At 40.4% G+C, this 26,688-nt stretch overlaps 1 protein-coding gene across 1 annotated transcript in view; it reads left to right on the forward strand.

Annotated features, from left to right (window-relative positions):
* STARD9 (StAR related lipid transfer domain containing 9) overlaps positions 1–26,688 on the forward strand; it is a 127,849-nt gene that overhangs the window by 44,349 nt on the left and 56,812 nt on the right. The window contains exons 4-7 of the mRNA XM_068398216.1: positions 20,142–20,258; positions 22,348–22,380; positions 22,466–22,527; positions 23,128–23,240. Of these exons, the coding sequence (XP_068254317.1) occupies positions 20,142–20,258; positions 22,348–22,380; positions 22,466–22,527; positions 23,128–23,240 (325 nt within the window). The remainder of the gene's footprint in view (positions 1–20,141; positions 20,259–22,347; positions 22,381–22,465; positions 22,528–23,127; positions 23,241–26,688) is intronic.

The raw sequence follows: 26,688 nt of genomic DNA on the forward strand, positions 1-26,688 counted from the left end.
TATCTCTTTTGCTTCATTCTTACTTTCTTCTGGCAATGCCGTCTCTCGTATGAAGGTGGAGAAATGAGCTTATTGCTAGGACAGTATATTTTATAGGCTTAAGAATTGTTCTTCAGTGTAGTAATTTTAAGAGCTGATGATCTAATAGCAAAAGTATCAACTTGAATTAGCTGATACGTGAAAAGAAAATATCCATTTCCAGCTGAAGGGAAAAAGAAGAAATCTAATCTTGATAACGTCATTGTGCTGTTGAGTATTACAGATGATTGTTAGCCCTTACTGAATTACTGAAAAATTTGGATCACTACTTTTTCCTCCTACCCCCTTATAATAAAGTCAAGGAACAGCCTTTTTTTCTATCTCCATCCTCTGTCTTCTCAGAAAATTAATCAACAGTTATTTTCAGAGACATGGCTGATAATTCATATTTGTTCCTGCTGCCTCAAACAATAAAACTTACTAATTTTGTGCTGTTGTTCTTTACTTTCCTTTCACATGGAATCAAAGACATCTGCTAATGACCTGGGATCCTAGCCAAGAGCTAGCAGTGGTGGGAGAAAATGCAGGGTATTTATAACTTCATTATAATCCATTATTTACTCCTTGCTCTTTTCATTGCAAGAGAGATATAATTCAGCATAAAAAAAAAAAGCCAACTAACAGCTCTCGCAGTGTTTATTTTGCTCATTTTAAGAGGATATCAGTAAAACTGCCCTGCTTTTGTTTTGTGGTTTGTTTTTCTTTTTTCCTTTTGGTAGGCATTCAAGCAGAGATAATGATGGTATCACAACATTTAAAGTGACAAATTACATGATTTTTCTGGCATTAAGTAATATCTGGGCTAGAGGAATGGGATGTCTAAAACACGTTCTGGTCCTGGTGGAGTAAAACAGCATGACTGTAGAGATCATTGTGCTGCTTCTTCCAGCTGTGACATTAGCCTTTGCTAGACCTTTAGAAAAGCTGAAGTTTTTAGTTTCCCCTGTGGTTCCATTCTTGCATGGTCTGGCCCAGAATTCCTTCTCAAAGGAAAAATCTTCCTTTGCTGTGTAGTCTTGGCACTAGTGTATGTCGGTGTGTTACTATTCTGCTGGTGCCAAGATGCACAGCACAGAAATGAAATGTGTTTCTCTGACATCCAACCTGGCAAACAATTACCCGTATGGACAGAGCAGCACTCAAACCTGCAATCCCCAGTTCCTGGAACAGAGAAACAAAAACACTTAGCTGCTCATCTGCTCATTAAGTGGTTTGTAGACACAGTGTTGCAGGTTGTGCCTAGCTAGCTCTTTACTTGTAATTTTCTCCTTCCTTTCCCTAAAGGTGTTTATTGCACTTTTTGTCTAGTTTTAAAGACCTAGATAATACAATGATGCTACAGAGTAGTCTTTCATTGCTTTCTGCAAAAGTGTCATTCACTCTTTTGCAGCAAGTAGGCATAATCAGAAATCCTGTGGGTTTTTTAAGCATATCTGATTTTTTGATATGTAATTTTTTCTTAACACATGATCAGTTTGACACGCACACCCCCCACCCCCACACTGTCTTTTATTGCAATTGTACCATTGCAGAAGTTCTCATACCATGGGAAGAATTGCTCAAAATTGGACAAGGAGTTTTCTTTAGCTGGGAAGTAAGCAGGATGTGTTCCTGAAGCCTAGGCAGGAGATCCAGAATTATACAACTGCTCAGAATTTTCCTTTGACATGCATGAGAAGTTGTGCATGTCCAAGTAACTGTATCTGTAAGGACTGTTTTACATAAATTGAACGGGGCTCTTGGAAAAATAGAGCACCTGTGACAAGTCTGTTTTACAGCATATCTGTACAGAAAGAGGATTCAAGTCTGAAGCTGGACTTCTGCCAGATGATCCACAGGTTTAGATCAGTAGAAGTAACATAGAATCATAGAATGGTTTGGGTTGGAAGGGACCTTAAAGATCATCTAGTTCCAACCCCCCTGCCACAGGCAGGGACACCTTTCCACTAGACCAGGTTGCTCAAAGCCTCATCCAACCTGGCCTTAAACACGGCCAGGGAGGGGGCAGCCACAGCTTCTCTGTTCCAGTGTCTCACTACCCTCACAGTAAAGAATTTCTCCCTAATATCTAATCTAAATCTACCCTCTTTCAGTTTAAAACCGTTACCCCTCATCCTGTCACTACATGCCCTTGTAAAAAGCCCCTCTCCTGCTTTCCTGTAGGCCCCCTTCAGATTCTGGAAGGCTGCTATGAGGTCTCCCTGGAGCCTTCTCCAGGCTCAAGAGCCCCAACTCTCTCAGCCTGTCTTCATAGGAGAGGTGCTCCAGCCCTCTCATCATCTTCGTGGCCCTCCTCTGGACTCGCTCCAACAGCTCCATGTCCTTCTTATGTTGGGGGCCCCAGAGCTGAACGCAGTACTCCAGGTGGGGTCTCACGAGAGCAAAGGGGCAGAATCACCTCCCTCGACCTGCTGCCACGCTTCTTTTGATGCAGCCCAGGATATGATTGGCCTTCTGGGCTGCAAGCACACACTGCCGGCTCATGTTGAGCTTCTCGTCAACCATCACCTCCAAGTCCTTCTCCTCAGGGCTGCTCTTGATCCATTCTCTGCCCAGCCTGTATTTGTGCTTGGGATTGCCCTGACCCACATGCAGGACCTTGTAGTTGGCCTTGTTGAACTTCATGTGGTTTGCACAGGCCCATCTCTCAAGCCTGTCAAGGTCCCTCTGGATGCCATCCCTTTCCTCCAGTGTGCTGACCACACCTCACAGCTCGGTGTCGTCAGCAGACTTGCTGAGGGCGCACTCAATCCCACTGTCCATGTCGCCGACAAAGATGTTAAACAGGACCAGTCCCAATACCGACCCCTGAGGAATGCCACTCGTCACTGGTGTCCACTTGGACATCGAGCTGTTGACCGCAACTCTTTGAGTGCAACCATCCATCCAATTCTTTATCCACCAAGTGGTCCACCCATCAAGTCCATGTCTTTCCAATTTAGAGACAAGGATGTTGTGCGGGACAGTGTCAAATGCTTTGCACAAGTCCAAGTAGGTGACATCAGTTGCTCGTCCCCTATCCACCAGCGCTGTAACCCTGTCGTAGAAGGCCACCAAATTTGTCAGACGTGATTTGCCCTTGGTGAAGCCATGTTGGCTGTCACCAATCACTTCCTTGATTTCCATGTGCCTCAGTATAGTTTCCAAGAGGATCTGCTCCATGACCTTGCCAGGCACAGAGGTGAGACTGACAGGCCTGTAGTTCCCAGGGTCTTCCTTTTTTTCCTTCTTGAAGATGGGGGTTACGTTTCCCCTTTTCCAGTCAGTGGGAACTTCACCAGTCTGCCACAACTTCTCAAAAATGATGTCTCTTCCTCCTGATGGTTTTTGTCTTTACGACCCTCCATTCTCCTGCAGTTTTATCCCCCCTTCTTTCTGAGTGTGCCACGGGGGGGGGGGGGGGGGGGTTTGTCTGTTTGGCCATGGACTGTGGGGCCACTGCAGACTGCCTTTGAACCCCATTTTCCAACTCCTTCTCAGCCTCCTTGATGTTACACAGCCTCCTCACTGCCTCCTGCAGCTCAACCACCTGCTGCAGGAGGTCCTCCACCTGGGCACACCTGATGCAGGCAGCTCTGCTGCTGCCCATCCCTGCCCCAGGCAAAAGATCAAGTGCAGCCCGAGGTCTGCACTGCAGCCTCTCCCTTCAGCAGCTCTGTCTGGGTGGAGGCATCGGTCACGGCTGCGGTCGGTGGTGCAGATCCCCGAGCCGGAGCGGCAGCCCTCGCTCTCAGGCGAGTGCTCACCATTCTGCCCTGAGGGTCAGGCAGGGTGTCTGCGCCCTCCCTGCGCGAACTGCCGCGCAAACTGCCGCGCCGCGCTCTGGTCGCTGGCGCTCCCTGGGCCGCCGTTTGTAGGAGGGGCCGCGGTGGCAGCGCGGGCAGCGCCCCCGCCTCGTCAGCGACTCTCCGCGGGAGCTGCCGACTCCGGGCCCCTCTCGCCGCTGCCCCGGCGTTTCCTCACCTCAGGAAAAGCCGCCGTGCGCCGAGACCTGCCGCTCCGTTGCAGGACGGGCCGGCTCCGGAGCAGCTCCCTTCGGCGACCGACATCTCCCCAAGTCAAACGGTCCTCTTCTGCAGTTCGTCTTGAATAGTGACAGTTTGTAACCATTAGCTTTTGAGGAAAAATGGAGGATGTTTTCACTGTGTCTCCCTAGCAAGGATTTGTTGTTCTCCTGGAGAGAATTACCGAGCCTAACACCTACTTCACAATTCACTAAACGAAAGGGTTTTCATTCAGTCCTTAATGGATAGGATTCTCCTACGTTGTTTTGATGGGCAGATGAAATACCAGAATAAAACTTACATAAAACACAAAATATAATGTGTAAATCTTAAAGTATTCATTAATAAAGCCAAAAATTGTCAGGCCTTTTCTCTGTAGAAAGCTTTATTATGATAAGTATAGCTGAACTGAGCTAAGTCAGATATTGGTACAGCGTCAAATGCGGTGGGGTTTGGATTGTATGGCTGCTGCATCCAAATTACTCTTCTATAATCCAGTGATAACACAATAGGAGTCCCTGTTGGACAGGAAAAGAGGGATCTGAGAAGAATGTGGTTTTTGTACAGGTAGATGAAAATGCCTGGTGGTATTTTTGCAATGTGTATCTGATCTTTTGGGTTGATGTTTACAGTAGAATACCAACAGTTTAATAAAAAAAAAAAAAAAAAAGAGAGTGTAGTTCTGCCCTTGGTGATGGAGCACTTTAGCTCTTTTGAAAGTTCAAGATTTCTATCAGAACGTTTATAAATTACATTGATGTGATAAGCACAGAGTTTTTTCTTTTTCAAAATGAAATAGATTTTTGATGAGCGGATAAGGTGTATTTTCATGATTGTATGATTCAGTGATAAAATGGCAGGAATATAAAGCTACCACTCAGCCTAGTCAGTGTTTCTCATATTCTCCCTCGTGACCCGCAGAGGGACAGTATATATTTGTCATATGTTATCTGTGACTTTTTCTGGTATTTTACGATTCCACCTAAATACCTTAATCAAGCTTGAATTTTCATGCTGTTAAATACAGTGTCTGTATGTACATTATCACATAGAGCAGACAGTTTTTCCACTGGAAAAAAAATTACAGCTGATAAGATGAACAAAGAAATCATTGTTGTCTCTCACAGGGAAAATTAAAGCACAAAAGGATTTAAGGACACGCAGGAAGTCCATTGGCAGAGCCAAGAACTGAACTGTCTCTCAAGTTCTGGTGCAAATGCCTCTGCCACGGGCCAAGATTCTTGACTGAGCTGGAGAGAAGCTGTCCCTTTCACTCCCCTGCTTCCGGTTTGACTGGGAAAAGAAACTGAAAAGGCTGGATAGGGAGAAGGAAAAGAAGTAATCCTAGCTGTGAAGCTGCAAGCCTCTTAACAAGAGAGAAGAAATGTTCCCAAACTAACCATCAATGCTGCTTTTTTTTTTTTCTCCTTTATCCCATTCAAACCAAAAAGTAATGTTGCTGAAGTAATCCTAATGTCACAGTAAAGGGTTCTGTGCAGCTGATCAGCATAATGCGCTTCCCTTTGCTTGTGCTTCCTCTGGCTATGTACTGAAAGCCCTTCTTCAGCTGACATTTGTTTAATATTCTTTAAGAGAAAACACATGCAGAAAAACCCTTGCATTATTGGAACAAACTCCTAGATTTGTTTCAGATATCCTTCTTTCATCCTCTTGCATCTTCCTTGCAGAAGCCTTTTTTATTTAAATTAATCTTTGGGATTTTGTGAAGGTTTTGGAGACAAGGCTTTCATTATTTTGGCAGGAAGTGTTTAGTTCTATATCGTTCTATTTCATTAAATATTTTTTCACCTTAAATCCTAAGTCTTGGATGCTGTATCTGAGATGTAGCAGCAATTTAGTTAAACAGAATTTGGTCATAACTTGCGGCGGGCGGCAAGGAAGGCACAGACTCTGAGATCGAGGATGCAAGGGCCTGAAGCCGAAAGGCCTAAGGCTTTTTATTGTTATGTTACTACTCTATTTAACTGCTACAATTCAGGAGCCAGACTAGGCAGTTCAAGATAACATCAACATTCACACGCTAAGCACTCATCACTCATCCTGGGAAGAGCCCACAGTGTCCTGGGCTCAAAACATCAACAACCATTCCTGTTTTCAGCTCTGTGTTCAGAACTGACCTTCAACACGTTTACTTGTTACATGCCTCAAAGAGCCCTGTGAACTGGTCTCGGCTCCTTTATCTCAGAAGCAAGCAAAAACTATTCTCAGTGCAGTGTTCCCAAGCAAATCTTATGCTCCCCAAGTAAAGCACAGCTCTTTGCAGGCTGAGGGTCTTCCACAATAACTCAAACAGTAATAGATTGAGGGGGACAAGATTCTCTAAGGAAAACGCACCAAATATGAGATTCTGGGTATCTGTAGTTCATAGTGGAGGTGGTGGCAAATAGCTTTTATGTTTTATGCAGTTGCTTAAACTGTACTGACCTACAGATTGAGAGCAATTTGTTTGTATAGTAAATAAAAGCACCTTCTTTACAGTAAGTTCATTTTGTACCTGGATATGCTGCAATGGTCTTGATGCTCTGGAGCTTTCTATCTACTGATGAGGCATTTTTCTGTTTTCTTGTTTGCATGGCAAATCTTTAATGGAAATTGAGCCATTGAGTTTTTTCAGCATTTATGAAGTTATTTGTTGGTTCTATGGTGAAAAGCAGCTGTTGGTCATATGTCTTACTTAAGTTCAGTCTTTTCCTCTTTCGTTAAATCAGTGGTATTTTAAAGGCTATTTTTAAATTGTGCTGTGCAAGAAGATAATTTTCTTCTGGTTTTGGTCCCAGTTATTAACCTGTGGGAATTTGTCTTCGTATTCTAACTTTAGCCTAATGTTTTACAATACAAGTGGTTTCCCTTTAGTGAGTTGTTTGTTGATATTGATGTTTGTGGACTACGCCTGTAACAAGTAGCAATTTTATTTATTCAAAAACTTTTTAAAAAATTACCATAAGTTTTTATTCTTGTCTGATTTTTGGCCTTGAACAAATAAACTCCCTTGAAATCTCTGAATTTTCCAAGATTAGTTTAGTTTCCTGATGATGATATTAAATATTGACCATTTCAGACACTTGCAAATAGGAAAACAGTTACTGTATAAATAACACTTGATAAACTATTAGCTTGTTACTCCTAAAAGTTGTAGCTCCCTCTCTTCTGCTCTTTCTGCTTTCTCCTCCTTTACTCTCTCCTCCAGTCGGAGTTGGTCCTAGCCTGGTCATTGTAGTCTAAGCAAAATGCAAGTATTATTTACCAGGAATTACTCAGGGTTTAACAAAAAAAAAACCAAAACCCCCTTATTTATCAATATTGTTCCCTTAAATTTGCAAACTTGGTATTACACACTGTCTCTGGAGGTTTACTGGATTTTCTTTTCCCATGTTACTCTGAGATTTGGCTTGAGTGACTTGGGAAAACTTTCAGTTTCCCAAATTATTGAAACCCAAAGCATAACAGACAATGCACTGTAGTTTAAAACAACTGCTTTTTTGTTTCCTTCTGCAATTCAGGGTCTGATTGGTTTAAGAAAATTAAGTTTTATACTTTTGAAATTCATATTGCCAAAACTTCATTTCTGATAGAAATTATCTTCAAAATTAAAGCATTTATTACTATACGAGGGACATTATCACAGAATAAAGAGAGCCCATTGCATTTACAATGTAAACTACGTATTTGCTTCCACCAACTGTCCTAGTTGCATGCCGATTCAATGCATAGTAATTCAATGAAACTCAAAGATACTGATATTAACTGAGCCTTGTGTTACAGTAGTCAATAGCATTAGTTTGAATCATATGCATAAAAGGAGAGTTTAATTAACTCAAACTTTTTTTTTAGGATCAAAAGAAAAACTGACAGCCAACACACTTTTGTCTGTGTGTGACACAGAAAGGCTATAGATTACAGGGGTTATCCACATGCCATTGGTTTGATAGTAACTGATAGGGGTGCTGATCGACAGCAGGCTAAACATGAGCCAGCAGTGTGCCCAGGTGGCCAAGAAGGCCAATGGCATCCTGGCCTCTATTAGGAATAGTGTAGCCAGCCGGTCTAGGGAAGTGATCATCCCTCCGTACTCAGCACTGGTGAGGCCGCACATTGAGTACTGTGTCCAGTTCCGGGCCCCGCACTTCAAGAAAGATGTTGAGGTGTTGGAGCGAGTCCAGAGGAGGGCAACCAAGCTGGTGAAGGGTCTGGAGGGTCTGACCTACGAGGAACGGCTGAGGGAACTGGGGTTGTTTAGCCCGGAGAAGAGGAGGCTCAGAGGTGACCTTATTGCAGTCTACAACTACCTGAAGGGAGGTTGTAGTGAAGTGGGAGTTGGCCTCTTCTCCCGGGCAACTAGCGATAGGACAAGAGGACACAGCCTCAAGCTTCGCCAGGGGAGGTTCAGGTTGGACATTAGGAAGAATTTCTTTTCAGAAAGGGTTATTAGACATTGGAATGGGCTGCCCAGGGAGGTGGTGGAGTCACCATCTCTGGATGTGTTTAAGAAAAGACTGGACATGGCACTTAGTGCCATGGTCTAGTTGACAGGGTGGTGTAAGGGCAACGGTTGGACTCGATGATCCCTGAGGTCTCTTCCAACCTGGTTGATTCTGTGATTCTGTAACTAAGAGGTCAAGGAATATAAAAGAAAAAAAAAAGGCTTGAAAAGGAGGGTTTAAAAACAAAAAGCTTCACACTTCTAATATCCAAGCAAAGATTTCGATGTAAAATAACAAAATCCCAAAGCATCACTGTTAATAATAAATATCTGTCACTTATGGTCTCTGACTGGATGTGCTTCATGCCATATTTTATTTCTTCTTGGCACTAGCACAAAAAAATATGTGTTTTCATGCCAGAAAAAAATATAGTCATCTGTCTGCAGTGCGTGTTTATACACAGGCATGCCAGTCTAATGTGATAAAATGTGATATAATCTCAGGCTAATAAATAGGGTATTTTTCAGTATCTTGAAAAATCATTATTTAAGAAAGATGAGAAAAGTTGCTATAAATTTTTACTTTTAAGCCAGCAAAAGAGAGAGCTGAGATTTTTAGTTTCAGAAGATTTCTGACTCTGCTGTCTGAATGGGAACGGACCAGAATAGAATATCGCTTCCCTGTTACAAATCTGCCGGTAGTGAAAAAGTGCTTATTGTCCACAAATCAATTTGCAAAGCATATTCCCAATTTCTAAAAAGGGAGAGTGTTACTATTTTAGTGTTATGAAACTGTTTTTATAAAGGTTCATTCAACAGGGAGAAAAAATGTCTTCTGTCACTTAGTTATCACTGTTTATTTGGATAGATGGTATGCTTTCATTGAAATCTCTTGGACCCCTTCAGTTTTGTACCTTTTAGTAATGAAAGGTACACTTCCAATTAATATTCTTCATATGTCATTTTAAAAATGATCTATGTGGAAAGGTTAAAATTCTCAAGTATTCTTGAAAAAGCAATATAAAAACATGTTTCAGTTTGTTCTGTTGTATTAATTTTTTAATTAATTTTAATTAATTAACTTTCTTATCAAGGGTGACCTGATACAAACTGCAAGTTTTTGATGTGGTTTTACTTTGTGTTCCAAGCTGACTGCAGTTTGCAGTTCATGATTTTAACTTCCAATAGAGTTTCAGAGGTTGTTTGCAGAGTGGCACATTCATTTGACCTCTAATACATTTGGATTCCAAAGAAAATATATAGTCAATCTTTCTATCTTTTAATTTTAAATAGGAATAACTCAATAGTGATAATTAGGCTGCACTAAGTGACTACTCTTTTTTTTTTTAAGCTTCCCTACATAACAGCAATTAGAACCTGAATTTATCCTCATTTTAATGTTTTGCTTATATGCCATATGGAAGTTCTTTTGTCTTTGGTATATTTCTTTGGTTATATGAAATTGTTAGGATTTAGATGGCCTTAGAATCTGTCATTCGCATAAGTATTTGGAAAACATGCACTGTAGTGAGACTTCATCTGAAGTATTTTCTGTTTGTACCTTCAAAGTTCTCCAATCCAGGTCTAAACAGCATGTATCAGAATTGACTAAAAATACCCTATTGATGATCACAGGTTAATATGTAGTGACCAAATTAAAAGAGCTGGTGTGCAAATCAGAGGAGAAAAAGGAAAGCAGCATAAATTGATGGGAAACGGGCACACTTATCCCACACAGGAGCATTCACTTCAGCATGATTGCCAATGGTAAATTTGACCTTATACTTCTAGACTTAAGGTGCTGGACTTGAGATGCATAAATGCTTTTAAGAGTGACTTTTTTTTTGTCTTTAAAACAACTTTGAATGAGAATAGAATCCTAAAATTATTTTAAAACTTTTTTAATTTGAAAAATTAATATATTTGAAGAGGGAGGCAAGGAATTTAACTTTTTGTGATTAAATAGTCTACCATCTAATAGACACTTAAAGGCATTTGTCAGGCTTTTAATATCAACCCCAGGCTCATGGAGCATTTGATTTGAGTCTGTTATTCATTACTAGAACAGTAATTTTCCTTGGGTGATGTGGAATTTTGTAAGGCTACAAGATTTTGCACTAGAGGTTTGTTGAAACAACTTATCTGAAGAGAAATGAAGCTAATTGAGGGAATGGGAAAGACAGAAAGAGGAGAAAGACATTGAGCAAGTCACGAGTACTCCAGTGCACTGGCTACACATGTAGGAAATAGTTTCTCTGCTTCAGAAAGACAGTGTAATACTTCAAGCCATTGATGATCACAAGGTCCTTCTGCACTGCTGGGCCAGGATTTTCTAAGTTTCCTGCATTAACTGTTGCAGCTTGCACTTGTGCTGCCCAAGGCTTTGAACTTCACCTGAATAGCAATTACATATCTGATGTGCCCAAGTGCAATTTATATTTCAGTCTGGTAGTACAACCAAAGAGTGTTGAAAAAAAGTTTATATGTGTCTAAAGGATATAAGTATATGAATTGTACAAATGGCTTCAAAAAATCATCAAGAAAACAGATAAGATCAAACTGAATATAATTATATTTTTAACTGAATGATAGTAGAAGTAGCCTCCTGGCGCATAAATCTGTAAACCTTAAATTGTTTTTAAAAAACACATTTCAGTTAAAATGGTCTGGTTTTCTAGTAAGGACAAGAGCAAATTGCTAATACTAGAGTTTTCAGAAATTAAATTCTGTGATTCTTTGTCTGAGTTGGGACTGAGTTATAAAACTTAGGTTGCCTTGTACAAGGCAAGGTACAAGGTTGGTAAGCCTTGTACATTAATATATACTTGAGTCATCTTTTTCATATCTTCCACTATGGTTTCTTAAGGGCAGGATTCCTGTTGCAATCTTTGTATATGCTTTTAACATACAATTACACAACTGTACAACTTCTTCTGTAAGATTTCACAGTGATCAGCTTAACTTACCTGTTTTGCAAATATTTAGAGTCTCTGAACTATTTCTTGTATCTTCTAATGGAGCATTGAAATAGATTTTTAAAAGTTTAAGTGATCTCTTGTTATACTTGAAGTAGATGATTCTTATCTAATAAAAAACAGTTTCAAAACCAAATATGTTCATATTGCAACAACTTGGACAGCATTTTGGTATGCCTGAGCTGCATGATTAAGACATTTTAACCACATTATGAATCAAACTTTTCGCATTCTCTCATCTGTACTGGAAGTCCTGTAATGAGGACTAACTTGAACAATTCACGATTTATTAGATTTGAGCTGGAAGCTGGCTACTTTGTAGTGAGCATGCCAGCAAAGTACCTTGAATGGTAACAGTTGTCTTAATGCCCTCTCGTAACTTCTTCAGAAAGGCATATTTTTTCCAGTGTTAGGACAGTTGATAGGTAATAAATTGTAGAATGTTTCACAGATCACCATGGGATATGGACCAGATGCAGCTGGGCAAGTGCAGGAACAAGGCATAGCAAAGCCAGTTAAGGATTTGTTGAAAGAAGCATTCTTTCATGGAACAAACTGAACAGTGCCAATCACGTAGAGCAGCCATGTGGGGAAGACATAGTCGTCTCGGCCAAATGGCGTGTTCTCAGCAGGAAGCCATATCCAACTCATGTTCTTTGAAAAACTTCATCTTCCTGAAGTTTCATTTCAAAAGGGAGACTTGGAAGAATTCCAGAAGAATCTTTTTTTTTCTTTTTTTTATTTTCCTCGTGATCAACAAAAAACATGATTTGATCCATTATATCATGAAATATGTTAGTACATATGATTAATCATAGTACTCTTTGTATAATATGCAGCTGTTGATGCTGATGGGTATTTATACTAATGCCTCTGGTATTAGCACAGGGAAAGCTTTGATTTCAATTACTCTCCTTTATTTTTAAATAAGCCATAAATTCATTGCTGTGCTTCACTTCTCCATTTTTTTTTTGGCAGTACAGTTAAACAAAGAGGCTTTTCTAACTAAATTGAGACTATATTCAATTAAAAGAATTGTAATTTATCTTCACAAAAGGAGAAAGGGTAATTTACCAGAAAGAATAAACACAAAACAGTACAAACCAGATTTTAATAGGATTTCAGTAAATAATTTTTGATATTCTCATTCATTATCATCATAGGGTTATGGCATTGTTTTCAGAGTTATCCAATTTTGTTTGTAATAATACGTCTTCTCTCAAGGCCTAATTAAAAAAGGACCGATTCGAAACATTTGAATTGAAGCGTTGAATTGAGTAGCCATGTGTACTTAACAGAGAGCAAATGTAACAAAGCTTTGTTTAACTGCGACTTTGGAGTTAGATGTTGTTTCAGAGTCCAATGTATGTGGAGAGAGAGTGAGCACAATAATTTGCACAGGTAGAACATCCAGAGCAATTTAAGCCAAGATGGCAAGGAATTTTATGAACACTAGTGAGAACACCCCACAGTTTTCTAGTAATGGATACCATTATTGCTACTTTATCTGTAGGAAAACTGAACTATTAAAATGTTAAACGAGTTGCACGATGTCATACAAAAGCTTCAACAACAGAGCTAGAAGTACAATGCAGTTCTAAAATTCCAACTTCAGTGTCCAGATGACATTGCTAGCGTTGCTATCCCAAAGGCTTGCCACTTTGTGAAGATTTTATTATACTTAGGTCAATTAATAACTCTCAAAGATCCATTATGAACCTTCAGAAAGAAGGACAGCTCTTAATGAGGAAACTATCACAGAATCAAAATACTTCTCTAGGCTGCATTTATCCCCAATGTAAGAGGTTCTACCATGTGAAGTACAGGTTTCTAAACTGATATGGAGTACACAAGCTTGTTTTAGGCCACTTCTGTGTGCAACAAGCTGTGCAAAATTCCTGAATTTATTCAATGTTGATACTCTTGAAGGGAAGTGGACACAGACTTGGCTTGCTCCTATTACTTCAAGATAACATATCCTGTCATTTCTTAGTCCTTTTCTTTATACTGCTTGACTTCAATTCCATTCTGTTTGCCCCAAAATCCTGCCCTCTGGACTCCAGATCTACAAACACCTGCCTTTCACATTTGTCCCTGTTCTTTGTCCTCTGTATCAACCCAACCCAATGGATTCCTGTGCTTTGGAGCATGTCCAGAGCAGGCACAATTTCCAGGAAAATTAGCTGGTGAAATCTTAGTCTCTACTGCATAGGTAGTAACTGCAATCTCTTATCCTGATTTTCTGGAGAGATACAATTTTACAGTGACTGTCTGGTTTTGGCCCATGTTTCCCAATAATTCTTGAACAAACTGTATAGGTTGAACCAAATTTGAAAGAGCGGTAGAGATCTCTGATATGATGTTCCTACAAGCTTTGTGTGCCAGCCAGGTAGGGAAGAGATCCTAATGGTGCCTCTACTGAGGGAAAGTTCAGTGTTCACTGGAGAACTCACATGGGAGCACAACCTTAAGAGGAAGGCCTTAGGCAAGCAGGTTAGGTGGCTCAAGAATTATGTTATGATCATTTTGCTTTGCAGTCTTCTGACATCTAAGTGGATAGTAAGCAGCAAAGTAGAAAAACCGGGAGTGCAGAGAGGAGACAAATTCTGGAAGTTGCAGTGCTGAGGGCAGGCAGAGTGGGCAGGAGGAAGATGATGACAGTTTAGTTACACAAAAGACATTTAGAAGAGGGTGCCATTCTTCCATCTTTTAAAAGGCTGTATGACATCCAGTTCATGACACAGGTTTAATATACAGGGAATTTCTTTGTGGCCTACCGGAGCTGAGAATCAGTCTGTGGTATTCGGTGCAAGGCTTGTATACATCTCCACTGGTAGCTGACAGCTGCTGGAGCAGTTGGCAGCGTCCCACGTTCTGACTGGTCAGTCATATCGTCTTCCCCAAAGCAGTACACCTCGTATCCCAGCTCTGCACAAGGACAGCTGAGAGTGACTGTGAAGATACACGAGAGGATAGCAGGAAGCAGTGGAGGAGTGGTGAGTGCTGAAGTATTTGTGAGAGAATTGCAGGAGGCACAAGAGGGTGGGGATGACATATAAAGCCACTAGTTGCAGTTCAGTGTAACTGGTGAGTCTTTATTGGCCTTGACGCTCCTTTGAGTTGTGAGCTCCTGGCTTGTCCTTGGTCAGTGTACAGATTTGCTGTAAGGGATTAGTTAAACAGATTTCTAAACTCATGAGAATGATCTATGGGCTGTGCGGCATCAAGGAATTTTACTTATATCCTGCATTGATTGATGGCTCCTGCCAAGAATTGGTTACAGTGATATGCATTGCTGCTGTTAATGCTCAGAAGCTGTCAGAACTGTCAAATGCATGTGGGCCGGGGCAATCCCAAGCACAAATACAGGCTAGGTGGAGAATGGCTTGAGAGAAGCCCTGAGGAGAAGGACTTGGGGGTGATGGTTGATGAGGAGCTCAACACGAACCGGCAATGTGCGCTTGCAGCCCAGAAGGCCAACCGTATCCTGGGCTGCATCAAAAGAAGCATGGCCAGCAGGTCGAGGGAGGTGATTCTGCCCCTTTATTCCACTCTCGTGAGACCCCACCTGGAGTACTGCGTCCAGCTCTGGGGCCCCCAACATAAGAAGGACATGGAGCTGTTGGAGCGAGTCCAGAGGAGGGCCACGAAGATGATGAGAGGGCTGGAGCACCTCTCCTGTGAAGACAGGCTGAGAGAGTTGGGACTGTTCAGCCTGGAGAAGAGAAGGCTCCAGGGAGACCTCAGAGCAGCCTTCCAGTATCTGAAGGGGGCCTACAGGAAAGCAGGAGAGGGGCTTTTTACAAGGGCATGTAGTGATAGGATGAAGGGTAGCGGTTTTAAACTGAGAGAGGGTAGATTTAGATTAGATATTAGGAAGAAATTCTTTACTGTGAGGGTGGTGAGACACTGGAACAGGTTGCCCAGAGAAGCTGTGGCTGCCCCCTCCCTGGCCATGTTTAAGGCCAGGTTGGATGAGGCTGTGAGCAGCCTGGTCTAGAGGAAAGGTGTCCCTGCCTGTGGCAGAGGGGTTGGAACTAGATGATCTTTAAGGTCCCTTCCAACCCAAACCATTCTATGATTCTATAAGCTTTCCCAAATATCTTTATAGAAGAAAAACAGATTAATCTATTATAGTGATGTTGTAATTATGGGGCTGACCTCTTTATTCACTGAGACTAGAGGGAGTGCATCAGTATTACTGAAAGGAGAAACTTTGGAATTGTCATGTTTAGCATGTAGCTTGCTCTACGTTTATCACCGTGCTCTACAGCAGTGGCAGGCTTATCGTCAAATGTAGTGTGCTGTTCAGATCTGGCTGTTACTTTTGGCTGCCTCTTTATTTAGAAGATTGACATGACTATTGCTGAATCACTGGAACACACAGTGACTCTCAGTTCAGAAGAAGGAACTATGCTGGGACAGTATAGGGATACATTGCATACTACTACATGTGGCCAAATGCAATCAGGTTGCTAAAACAAAAACAGTAAATCAGGAGCAATGGAAGACTTGGAACATGTTGTAAAAGTGATGTCAGGGTCAATTTCTGCAGACCTTCTTCATATGAGAAATCCCATTGCAGTCAGACCCACTGAATCCCACTGATGAAATAAAATAAAAACAACAGGACTAATTGCACAGTTTCATACATTTATTCAATTATTATTTTTAAGTGGGGCTCCCATAGATGAAGGGATATAAAACCAAATGTTGAAACACTGCTACAAGCAACCTCCAAGAGAACCCAGCCCACAGCCTAATCCCTGCAGTCACATTTTCCCACAACTGGAAAAGCAAGTTTCGTGAACAAAGTGCTGCCTGTGATCTTATTTTATGCTTTCCATTATGTACTCGATTTATAAGGAACAATTTTTTCTCAGTTCTGGTTATGGAATTGGGAAACATTTGTATCTGAAGTGGGTAACAGAATCATTGCTTTTGTAATGGCTCTTAGAGAGGTTTCTACTGGTAACTCCATTCTGCTGCTGGAAGGAAGAAACTTCCTTTTCCCCTTACCATATCAAATGCAACTCTTCCTCCTTGCCTACAAGGTTCAGAAACTGCTTTGTAATTCCTGCTCTGTTTTTTCATCTTTCTTTTGCCTGGTTCTTTGAATGTATAGCCTTCTTAGCTGTCTTTCAATTTTTTGTCTAGCCCTTTTTTAAGTCCCCTTTGATGCTAACACTCAGGCTATTAAAATCCCTGGGGGTAAACTTCCCTCTTCTGCTTTTAAACTATGCTCTTTCCTTCCATAATGTCCCCTTAAAATGGACCTTTCCAAGTGCTTCTCAGTAGCTTTCTTCTCTAACATTCATTTCTTAAGCCCCTTCTCTGTCTTTTTGTGCACTTCTGGGTTCTTTATACAGATTCTACACCTTTGTGATGGCAAATAATGTGTATCCATGCCTCTATATATACTGATATTTGTAAAAGTAGTGTGATAATATTTTTTTTAATTGGGGCAATGTTTATTTATTAGGTAAAAGTGGTAGATTGGCCTCTTCAACATAACTTTTAACCATCATGCTAATATGTCAGTTTTTTGTTTACTCATTCATCAGCTATGTGCATGGATTTATTTTGCTAATAGTATTTTTTTTTTCCTTCCTGTCCATAAAAGTTGACCTTTTTATGGCACATTGTCCTTGGAGAGGAGTTACTAGCCAGATGTTCTGTGAGTGAACTACTAGTTCTCAGTGTATATTCTGGACTTTTGGCTTTGATCTAATTATTCAAGACCATAGATTAGTTGTTCCCAATAATAAACTTGATAGTTAAGGGATGTATAAGGCCACTGTCTCCCATGGACTCCAGGACCTGGGAATTCCTCTTGCCCAGCCCTGGAGGTCTCTCCGTCTCACACTGATGGACAGGGCAGCTGCTTTCCCTTTGCAAGTTCAACCAATAGTAAGTCTCAGTGTGTACACCAAAAACACAAACACTGACACAGGATACTGATGCAGTTGTCAACAACACCGACATATAACACTGCCAGCACACACATGAAACATAAGCATAGTCAGCCACATCCTCTTCTTCCTATCCAGCTGATCAGGATTGAAGTTTCCTAGCGAAAACACACATACCCTTGCTCTCCAGGTCTGTAGAGCAGATCCCTCAAATACCAGCATGGGCCCTCTGCCTATCTAATAACATTGCCTGGACCCTGAGCCCTCTTAACTGCTCTACAGGTCTTCTACTTGCATGACAGCCCAGCTTGCTACTCACTAGCAAACATGTGTACGCTCACAAGCACCCCTGTCCTGAATCCCTTGACTATCAGCATGAGTTCTACTCCCATTTAATATTCCTGCCTGGACTCTGGACCTCCTGCTCACCAGCTCGTCCAGTTTGAAGTCTGCTAGCAAATTACACACCCCCACACTGATGCGTATCAGCACTCCAGCCCCCTCTCTGCCCCCCACCCTCCATGCCAGTAGCTAGCATACAGGCCCTGTGGGTGGCACTCCCTGCTTCAGGTGCTGATGCTGAGAACCTCATTTGCTTCACCTCAGTAGCTGACGCCTGGAACACAGGCCCTGGGACCCATGGTCCCTTCTCCAGATGCTGACAGAGACCTTCGTGCTGCTCCAGTCCCCCTAGTAGCTGAGACAGACACTGTGACACATAGTCCCACTCTAGCTGCTGGCACTTAAGACTCCTACTTGCTCCACATGCTGGTGCCGTAGATGAGAGGGACATATTACCTGAGGTTGACTTCAGTTACTGACCTGAATTTACTCCCCCCAGTATCTCTGGTAGCTGGCACCCTGGAGTCACACTCCTTAGGTCCATGGCCCCGCCAGCTACCAGCACTGAGACTCTCGCTGGCTTCCTTTGCTGGCACCACTGATGTGATGGCCCTACCACCCAAGGTCTTCTGACTCCATTGCTGGCCCCAAATTCACTTCAGTCTCTCCATCTGCTGGCATCTAGTTCTTACAGCACTCACATGTAGTGTAGAGAGTGTGATTACATGGAAAGATCATCAAGAAAGGATTTAATAACAAAATAGGACAGACTGTAGTGATCAGGCACAGGGCTCAGTCAGACAAGTGTATTGATTTACTGCTGCTTACATGGGACCAGCTCATTTTATACCCCTTTGTCCTTCTTGACCCCCTCACCTTAAACATTTCTTAATAAGTTTTGCGTAGCCATGCAGGCCCCCCTCAAATATCCCAAATCCTCCTGTTCCTCTTGTTTCCCCCAGCTTGTTGGTCATGAAGTCCAGGCTGGCCCTCTACAAAGATATGCTTCAGTTTCTTAATGGCCTGTCCAGCAGCAACTGGAGAGTTTGTCACTGTCTCTGTTATTCCTTGTCTATTATGTTTGTGTCCATGCATTTTGTTTATGACTTTCACTATTACTCTTTGAATGGAAAAGTTCCTTGATCTGATAATCCTAATGAAGCAGATGCCCTGACATGCCACGTACCCTTATAAATAGGGGCAGGGGTAGCCAAATTCTGCCAAATGAAAATATTATTGATTTTCAGCTGGAAATTAGCATCTTGTCTTAGTTTCAGTTGAAATATGATCGGAAAATAAAAGTCTTAAGAGAGGATTTTCAATCTCTTTTCTGGGCAGTTTAGGTAAAGTGGTGATATCTATGAAATATGTTTTACTATTGGTTTTTATAGCAGGTTTAGTACATTTATCTGTCCATTGGAGAAGCAAATGACCCAACAGTAGATGAGATTTCACAGCAATGAAACACTGAAATCGTATGCATTTCTCTATATATACTAGCTAGTTTTCTATGTAAATGACAAAACCATTGATATTTGTGACATTTCTTTTGAAGGGCCAAAGCTGTGCTAACAGGTTGGCAGCGTGCCTACTGGAACCTTTTGATCCACCATGTACTTCCTAGCAAACCTTACCAGGTGTCCTTGCAGGTGGTCTATGGCAAGGCTTTGATGTGCTGAGAACATGGTCACAATGTGAGGCAGCTATGTCTCCAAAAAAGGAACAGGGAAAGCAGAAGGAACATTCCAATCTTGCTGTATGGGTAGTCTGGCTGTGAAGGTCCAACTTTTGCAGCCACAGTGGGACCAGTGCAAGCTTTGGAAGCCCCTAGAGGCTGACGCTGATTTGGTGGTAACCGTTCCTGGTTCTGTGTTACGATGAGCAGAAGGTGGCACATCACTGTGCGTGTGGCATGAACAGAAAAGAAAACGTTTGGTCTTTGGTGGTGTCACTTACTGACCAGATGGGTCAGATATAGGTATTGCTTGGATGAGGTCTGCTTGCAAGCTATGGGTTAGACTTTGTTTTGGTTTTGACATGTAATTCTGATGCCTAATGCTCCTATTAATATTGCGTCAAAGAGCCTTGATCATGCCTTTCTGTCAGACTTATGCTGTAAAAACCTTGAGTGGGGGGAGATCCTCAAGAATTCATACATTCCAAGTATAAAATAAGAAATAGCAGGCAGGGACGCACAATTAAACTCTACTTGGTGTAAGCACTGTGCTTGGCATACAAGCATCTGGAGGAGGATCTAACAAGTGAATGCTGGACATTTAATATTGTGTTTGATAAATTAAAAAGACAAATACTGTGAAGATTGTTGTTCCCATGGAGTTACTAAAGCTACAAGATCCACAAGTAAGTCAGAGTGTTTACAGGGAGCCATATTATTCATGGACTGTTTTGTTTCTTTTGGTCTTTCCAGGTGTTCCAGGACCTTGGCACTTCCGTGTTGTCGGGTGCATTTAAAGGATACAACATCTGTCTCTTTGCATATGGACAGACAGGTTCAGGAAAAACTTACACAATGATGGGAACACCTGTGAGTTACACCATTCATTTTATACTTAGAGTTGAAGTCAGGATGTCCAACAGAAACACTGCTTTATTTTTAAACTGTGATTGTGGTGTTTATTGAGCAGAATGCTTATACATGTTTTATTTGGTATTTATATATGTAAAATGAGAGTTAAGCCTTTACATTTAGGTAAATAACATAACTTCACCTAAAACTACTAGAAAATGTGGTATAGTTTAAATATTTATTTTAGATAACCTTTATCTTACTATGTATGGATCTTATCACTATGTTAGAAGACAAAAAAAATCTACACCCCTGAATAGTTCTGGCTTTTAGAAACTTATAGCTCAAGATAATACAAAGTATTCATTCTCATAGAATTTTTTGGCAGTCTGAACTATGCTGAAATTAAATTACTTTCACTAATAAAACTGGACACAGTTCACAGGAATACTTTTGTAACAGGCTTCATTATCTACTTGAGGCATTTATCTGTTGCAGAAGTTATTCTTTGGCCTGTGGAAACTAATACTTGCTTTACTTCCAGTTTTGAAATGTATTTGAGTGGTGTTTGCAGAAGCTGTTACATTTTAAGATTCTTGTCTACCAGGAACCACTTAAAGTGCATTTTAATCTTGGTACTCAGGTCGATTGAGTCAGTTAAAGATTTCCTGAATTCTGCTGCAACACAAGGCAATTTGATCTCTTTCCATGGTTGGTGAAACATGTCCCTAAAAAAGTAAAAAAATATTTAACTATTTAACAGTTTGAGTGAATGGACCACTATTTCCTACACCCAAGGGACTCAATTTTTAAGGTGAAATAAGGGAAAAATTTTTTCAAACCCTGAAGATAAGAAAAAGACTGTTCTGACATGGTTTGTGCTTTTGACATTTGGATTTGGATTTTTGAAATTTTATTTTCCCCACAGACATCAGCAATAGGATTTTGTTAAATCATGACCTGATTCTCTATTCATTTTATTCTAAATCAAGCTTAACTCCATAAAAGCCTGAAGAATTGTTAAAATTGGGGTCAATGGGTGACAAACTAGGATACTTGTATTGCATTAATTTGAAAATATCTTAGTAATTCAGAATGGGTGCATCTTGAAATTATCATTATTTATTTCCAAGGAAATTTCCAGGTATAGTGTTTCTAAGAGATTTCTGGCTTATGAAGTGATTTGTTTCTCCAGTGTAATCCTGCTTTGATCTGATCTTTGAATACAGTTTCACAATGAATATATGTTATTAAAACTAGGAAGAAACAAGTGAACTTTTGTCCACAGTGGTCCACTTGATGAACCTGAACTTCCTCCCTCCAACACCATTTCAACTGTGCCTTCTAAAAGCCTTTCATGTTAGTAAGCAGTTTCCACCTAAGCCTGAGAGTCTTCATTAGGATGTGTTGGCACTGCAATCACTTAAAGTGGGAGCACTCATGTCAGAACAACAGTTCATCACACAAAATCACACCGTTGCTTCAGTGCTGTGTAGACTGTTTGGGCAAAGTTTAAATCGGCTAGTTTGGGTACTGTTAGCAGCCCATATCCTGTTCTCTCTGAGAGATCAGATTTATAAATCTAGAACATAAAGCTGTTCCAAGCTCTGTGATGCCATACCATAAAGAAATACAAGTAGAATAAGGAAAAAACAAAATGTTTGTGACCAATCAAACTAGTTTCAGTGTTGGCCTGCTTCATGTAGGCTGCAACGCCTCTGACATAAGCATGTCCAGTATCTTTACGTCAAACAGCTCTTGGATTTAACCCAAACCTCTAAACTTCTCATCGATGCTAAGTTGCTCTAAAATGACTTTTGCTATAAATAGCATTTGCACTGAAGCGAAGACAGCTGACATTACACAGCACATGAGTTCGTGCAGCGTTAAACGTGCAAGATGCTTCAGCTGGAGTAGTAGAGTATTGCCATGCTGTTCTGAACTACACTCCCAAGCGGTTTGTGTTGTAATCTACCATACAGTCATTACTTTAATGCTGCACTATGATTCTGTCCTTTTCTTATAACTTGACTTTTATTTTAAAAAGAGTTTTGCAACAGTGATAGCAAGTATACGGTTTAATTTTCTGTTTGTTTATTATTTGAAGGCATCCATTGGGCTGACACCTCGTATATGTGAGGTACTTATTTTTTATTTCACTTGCATTTGTGCAGTTAGATTTTCTTGATGGCTTTAAAATTTACATAAACTTCTGGTTTGTGCAGGGCCTCTTTTCAAGGAAGGATGATTACTCAGACCAGACAGCATCTTGCAGAGTAAAGGTCAGGTAAGTGTGTCACTGTTTTGGGCAATGCTATGAATGCTTTCAACAACATATTCCTGTAATCAAACAAAGCAAAGACTAGTTTATTTTGTTTTCTCAGATGATAATCATTTTGGAACAAGGAAGAGAACAGAGGAAGGATGAGAAAGTGTTGGTTTTAGTTTTCTATCTCAGTTCTTCGGATGCTGTCTGTTCACTTTTGTATAGACAGCTGAAATAGGAGTGCATTAAAAATTTACTTCCTGTTTGTTTAACTCTTACAGCCATAAGCCTACATTTGATTCTTATTCATTGTTGCCATTGATCTAATGAAGCATTAAGTTTGGAAATTTGGGGATTTGAACTCACTGGTGTTAAAAAAGCATATTTTATGATTTTTTAAATAAAATACTGAATGCCTCTTGCTTCTTGGAAATTTGGTACTATGAGTTCTTTCTATGTGCACTGCCTGGGAAGAGGTAGTACCGGAGATAATGAAAATTAATTCACTATCTTTATCATGAAAGATCTATGAAAGATTCAAGTAGTTACATTGTCTAAACACATGCTTTTTCTTTTTTTTTAATCATGTACATTTGAAAAAAATTTTTTTTTCCTTTTCAGTTTTCTTGAAATCTATAATGAGCGTGTCCGAGATTTGTTAAAACAATCAGACCTAAAGAAACCTTACACACTTCGAGTCCGAGAACACCCTGAAAGAGGACCATATGTTCAAGGTGAGAGCAGGCTTCACAACTAGCATCAGAATTTCAAGTAGATGTGTATCAGGTCTGTACGTATCTTTGCATATGCTCCTGGCATGACCCTAATTGCTTCTACTCTTCAAGAGTTACTTTCCTCAAATATTTTGCTTATTAATATGAACATGTGTAATATACTGAAAGCTTTGCCTCTGTTATCCCACTGGCTGGATATCCTGCATTTTTCTGTTTGCCTTCCCAAGCATAGGTTGGTGTGAGCTACAGTGTTTTTCTTTCTTTCATTTTAAAGAAATCTTAACTTGATCAAGAAATCCACCAACATCAGCTCTAAATGGGTTGTACAGGCCAGTCTAAGGTCCCTCCATACTTGTTTCAGTCCTTGGCAGAAGTATATTTAGAAAACAATAATAACTAAAAAGTAGATAAAGTCAACTGTTTGGTGTTGCAGGCCAGGCCATGAGAAGCAATTAAAATCTGTGTTACCCAGGTGAGAACCCAATAAGCTTCATTTTCCTTCATTAAACTGAAAAAGCACGGGATGGGTAATGTAGGTGCATTATACAGTTAAAAACATCACACACTTTTTAGTTCACACTTCCAACAGCCCCTCTGGTGGCTTTGTGTTTTCTAATGAATCATAGCTTTCAAATCAGGTGACAGAGAATAGATTTAAAAAAATAAAAACATATGTATTTTTTCCATTTTAGTTGTCTGTCTTATTTTAGTTCTTATCTTCTCTCTCATTGGTTTTTGCATTTCCAGTTCATTTCCACTTTTGATTCGTGCCTTCACTTCAGGTCTTAGATAGCTTTAAATTGGCGTTTGGCTATTGTTACTTTGTAAATTGACTAGCTCCCGATGTAGCGTTTGACCGCTACTTGTCATTTATCTGACCAGTGACTGACAAAAGGCACGTCCCTCAAAATCAGTGCACCAGTGCAAAGTCATACAGAGGAAGTCAGAAGGAAGAGTCTTGTCCAAACTGATGCAAGTTTTAAAAATTAGTGAGTTGGTTTAGAAAGTAAATGCATATGTTTCCTTTTCAGTGTGCATTATATCTAGTGGGCAGAATTCCAAAGTTTCTCTGCTATCACTGACTCTGCAACTGCTTGGCTGGCCACAAAGTGGGTAGTAACACCCCAGAGGTATGCATTTAGGATGCAAAATGCGTATCACACCAAGTTTTATTGGTCCTGTCACATCTGATCAAATACTGATTTGTTCTGGCTTTTAAATAGGGTTCTTGTCTCTATTTTTGTAAATTCCTTCTGTTCTCCCTGGTTCACTTTTCTCCCTCTTTCTTTATCATGAAATTACACATCAGATTGTTATCCCCACTTCAGAGATTAAGCCAAGATGTGACACCAGATACGGTGACTTGATCTTGTGATTGAATGGAGCCTGGAATTCCCAGCTCCCGTTCCCTGGGCACCTGCAGTATTGGTCACAGTACATCTAACAACCGATGGCTGTTACTGGTTCCTCATCTCAAAATTTGAAATAAGCACTTGGGAAGTGTTTAACTTGCATGGTTCCATACACAAGGGACTATCTGGCATTCTGGTTATTTCAGCTGTGCTTTCCCAGCACATCAGCATCCTGTTTAAGGAGAGTTGGAAAACAGATGAATTAATGGCCTCATTAGTATGCCAAACTTACCATTCTTTGAAAAGCGGATTCATAGACATTTGGCCTTTATTGAGGTCTTTCCAAGATTCTCTGTCTACCTGCTTGTTATTGGAGAACTTCATTGTTGGTGGAGTACAGATACTAATTATTTTCTTTTAGCAGCTGCTCATTCACCACACAAGAAAAGGTTTTTAAACTGCTTCCTTCCTTGGCAATTTCCATCCCTTTTCTCAGGCCTTATATCTCCAGTGATTCCTTGGCTGCATATAATGGAGTTTCCTTGTTCTAAAAGAAAATTAAGTTATAGCTTCTGCCAATGGGCTGGCTTGCCTTTTGTCACTATTTTGTCTTCATCTGGAACCTTCCAGGACAAATCTGTCACTTCTTTTCCAGTTCCGGTTTTGGGTTTTTTTTTAAATTTAGTTTTACCTCTTGTGAATAAGGATTTTACACTTAGACACAACTAAAAATTTTAAGTGGAACAATTTTTTGTTAGAGTTCTGAAATATCCCGTAAAAGTTCCCAATTGCTTAGATTTTGTAAAATAAGAGGAAAGCATAATGCAAAAAGGTTAACCTAAATAATATTTTCCAGCTTTGGCCACGTTTGTAAATCTAGTATGAATACTTTATTTTAGAAGATTGTCTCCCTCTGTATCTTAGGACAGCCTCCAAAAATCATTGTGTTAATGCCTGTAAGAAAAAATTTTAATTTTAATGATAAATGTGATTCGCATTTTTAGAAAAACTGATCACATGCACGAAAAATGAAGTAGTTTCTCTACTGAAGGCATCATGGGGTGTAATTAGATGCTGTTGTAAGAGCATGTGAGCAGAAGTGATTTCAGCCTGATGAGTCAGTGGCTTAGGGCAACAGTCAGATGACACAATAATTTTTTTTTTTAGATATGTGCATATAAGTATGTATTAATAAATATGCTTATGTACAGTTTACGCAATTAAGAACTATAACAGTTTGCTTTACTTGAGACAATCCTGGCATCTTTTGGGGAGAGGGACTAATAAAGAAGGTATGATTACATAGCTCCTTTTCGAACTGCACTCATTAGCTCACATCAAAAATAAGCAGCAGTGAGAAAGTCCGGCGGTCTTTTGAATGCAGGTGAGAAGTACAGTCAGCTTGATTTTAATAACAGCAAATTCAGAAAAATGAAGTCGTTCACAACACTGGTGCAAAATGCCCTTCTCAACTGCAGTAATATATTGCTGCAATCAACAATTGCTGATCTCTGTAATGAGGGCCTTCTACGTGCTGAAATGGTCTTTGGCAGTTTTATATGTATTCTCCTTGTGCAGGATCAGAGCCCAAGAATATTGTTTCCAATAGCTAGATGGCTGAGATCAGAATTACTAGCAAGCTTACTAGAAGGTGAGCTTGTTTTCTATTTCCCTTCCAGGAAATTTGCAGTATGGGAGACAAATGGTGAACATCAGCAAAGCTCAGACATTTTCCATTATTTCCCATAGATCCAGTATGTCCAGGACTAGCATCTGTATTTGCATCATACTTCTTGCAAGCCTTCAGCAATTTTAAGGTTTGCTGACTTTGATCAGGAGCTCCCTAGTGTACTGTTAGTTTGTGAGTTGTGTGGTTGGTGTCGATGATATCCAGAGTATGGTTAGCACTGGATGAAGGACAGAGAGGAAAATCAGAAAACTTAACCCCTTTAAGTATGCTTAGATGCTCTAAGAAATGCATTTTCCATTTGCAAGTCCAGTCAGGAAGTCCCAGCATTGAACACTAAGTATTTTGAATATTTTCCAGCCCATCATTTTTCCACGTAAAGGCTGTGAGATTGTAGCCTTTAAAATGC

Source organism: Nyctibius grandis, chromosome 4 (genome assembly GCF_013368605.1).
Source record: "Nyctibius grandis isolate bNycGra1 chromosome 4, bNycGra1.pri, whole genome shotgun sequence".
Classification (NCBI taxonomy): domain Eukaryota; kingdom Metazoa; phylum Chordata; class Aves; order Nyctibiiformes; family Nyctibiidae; genus Nyctibius; species Nyctibius grandis.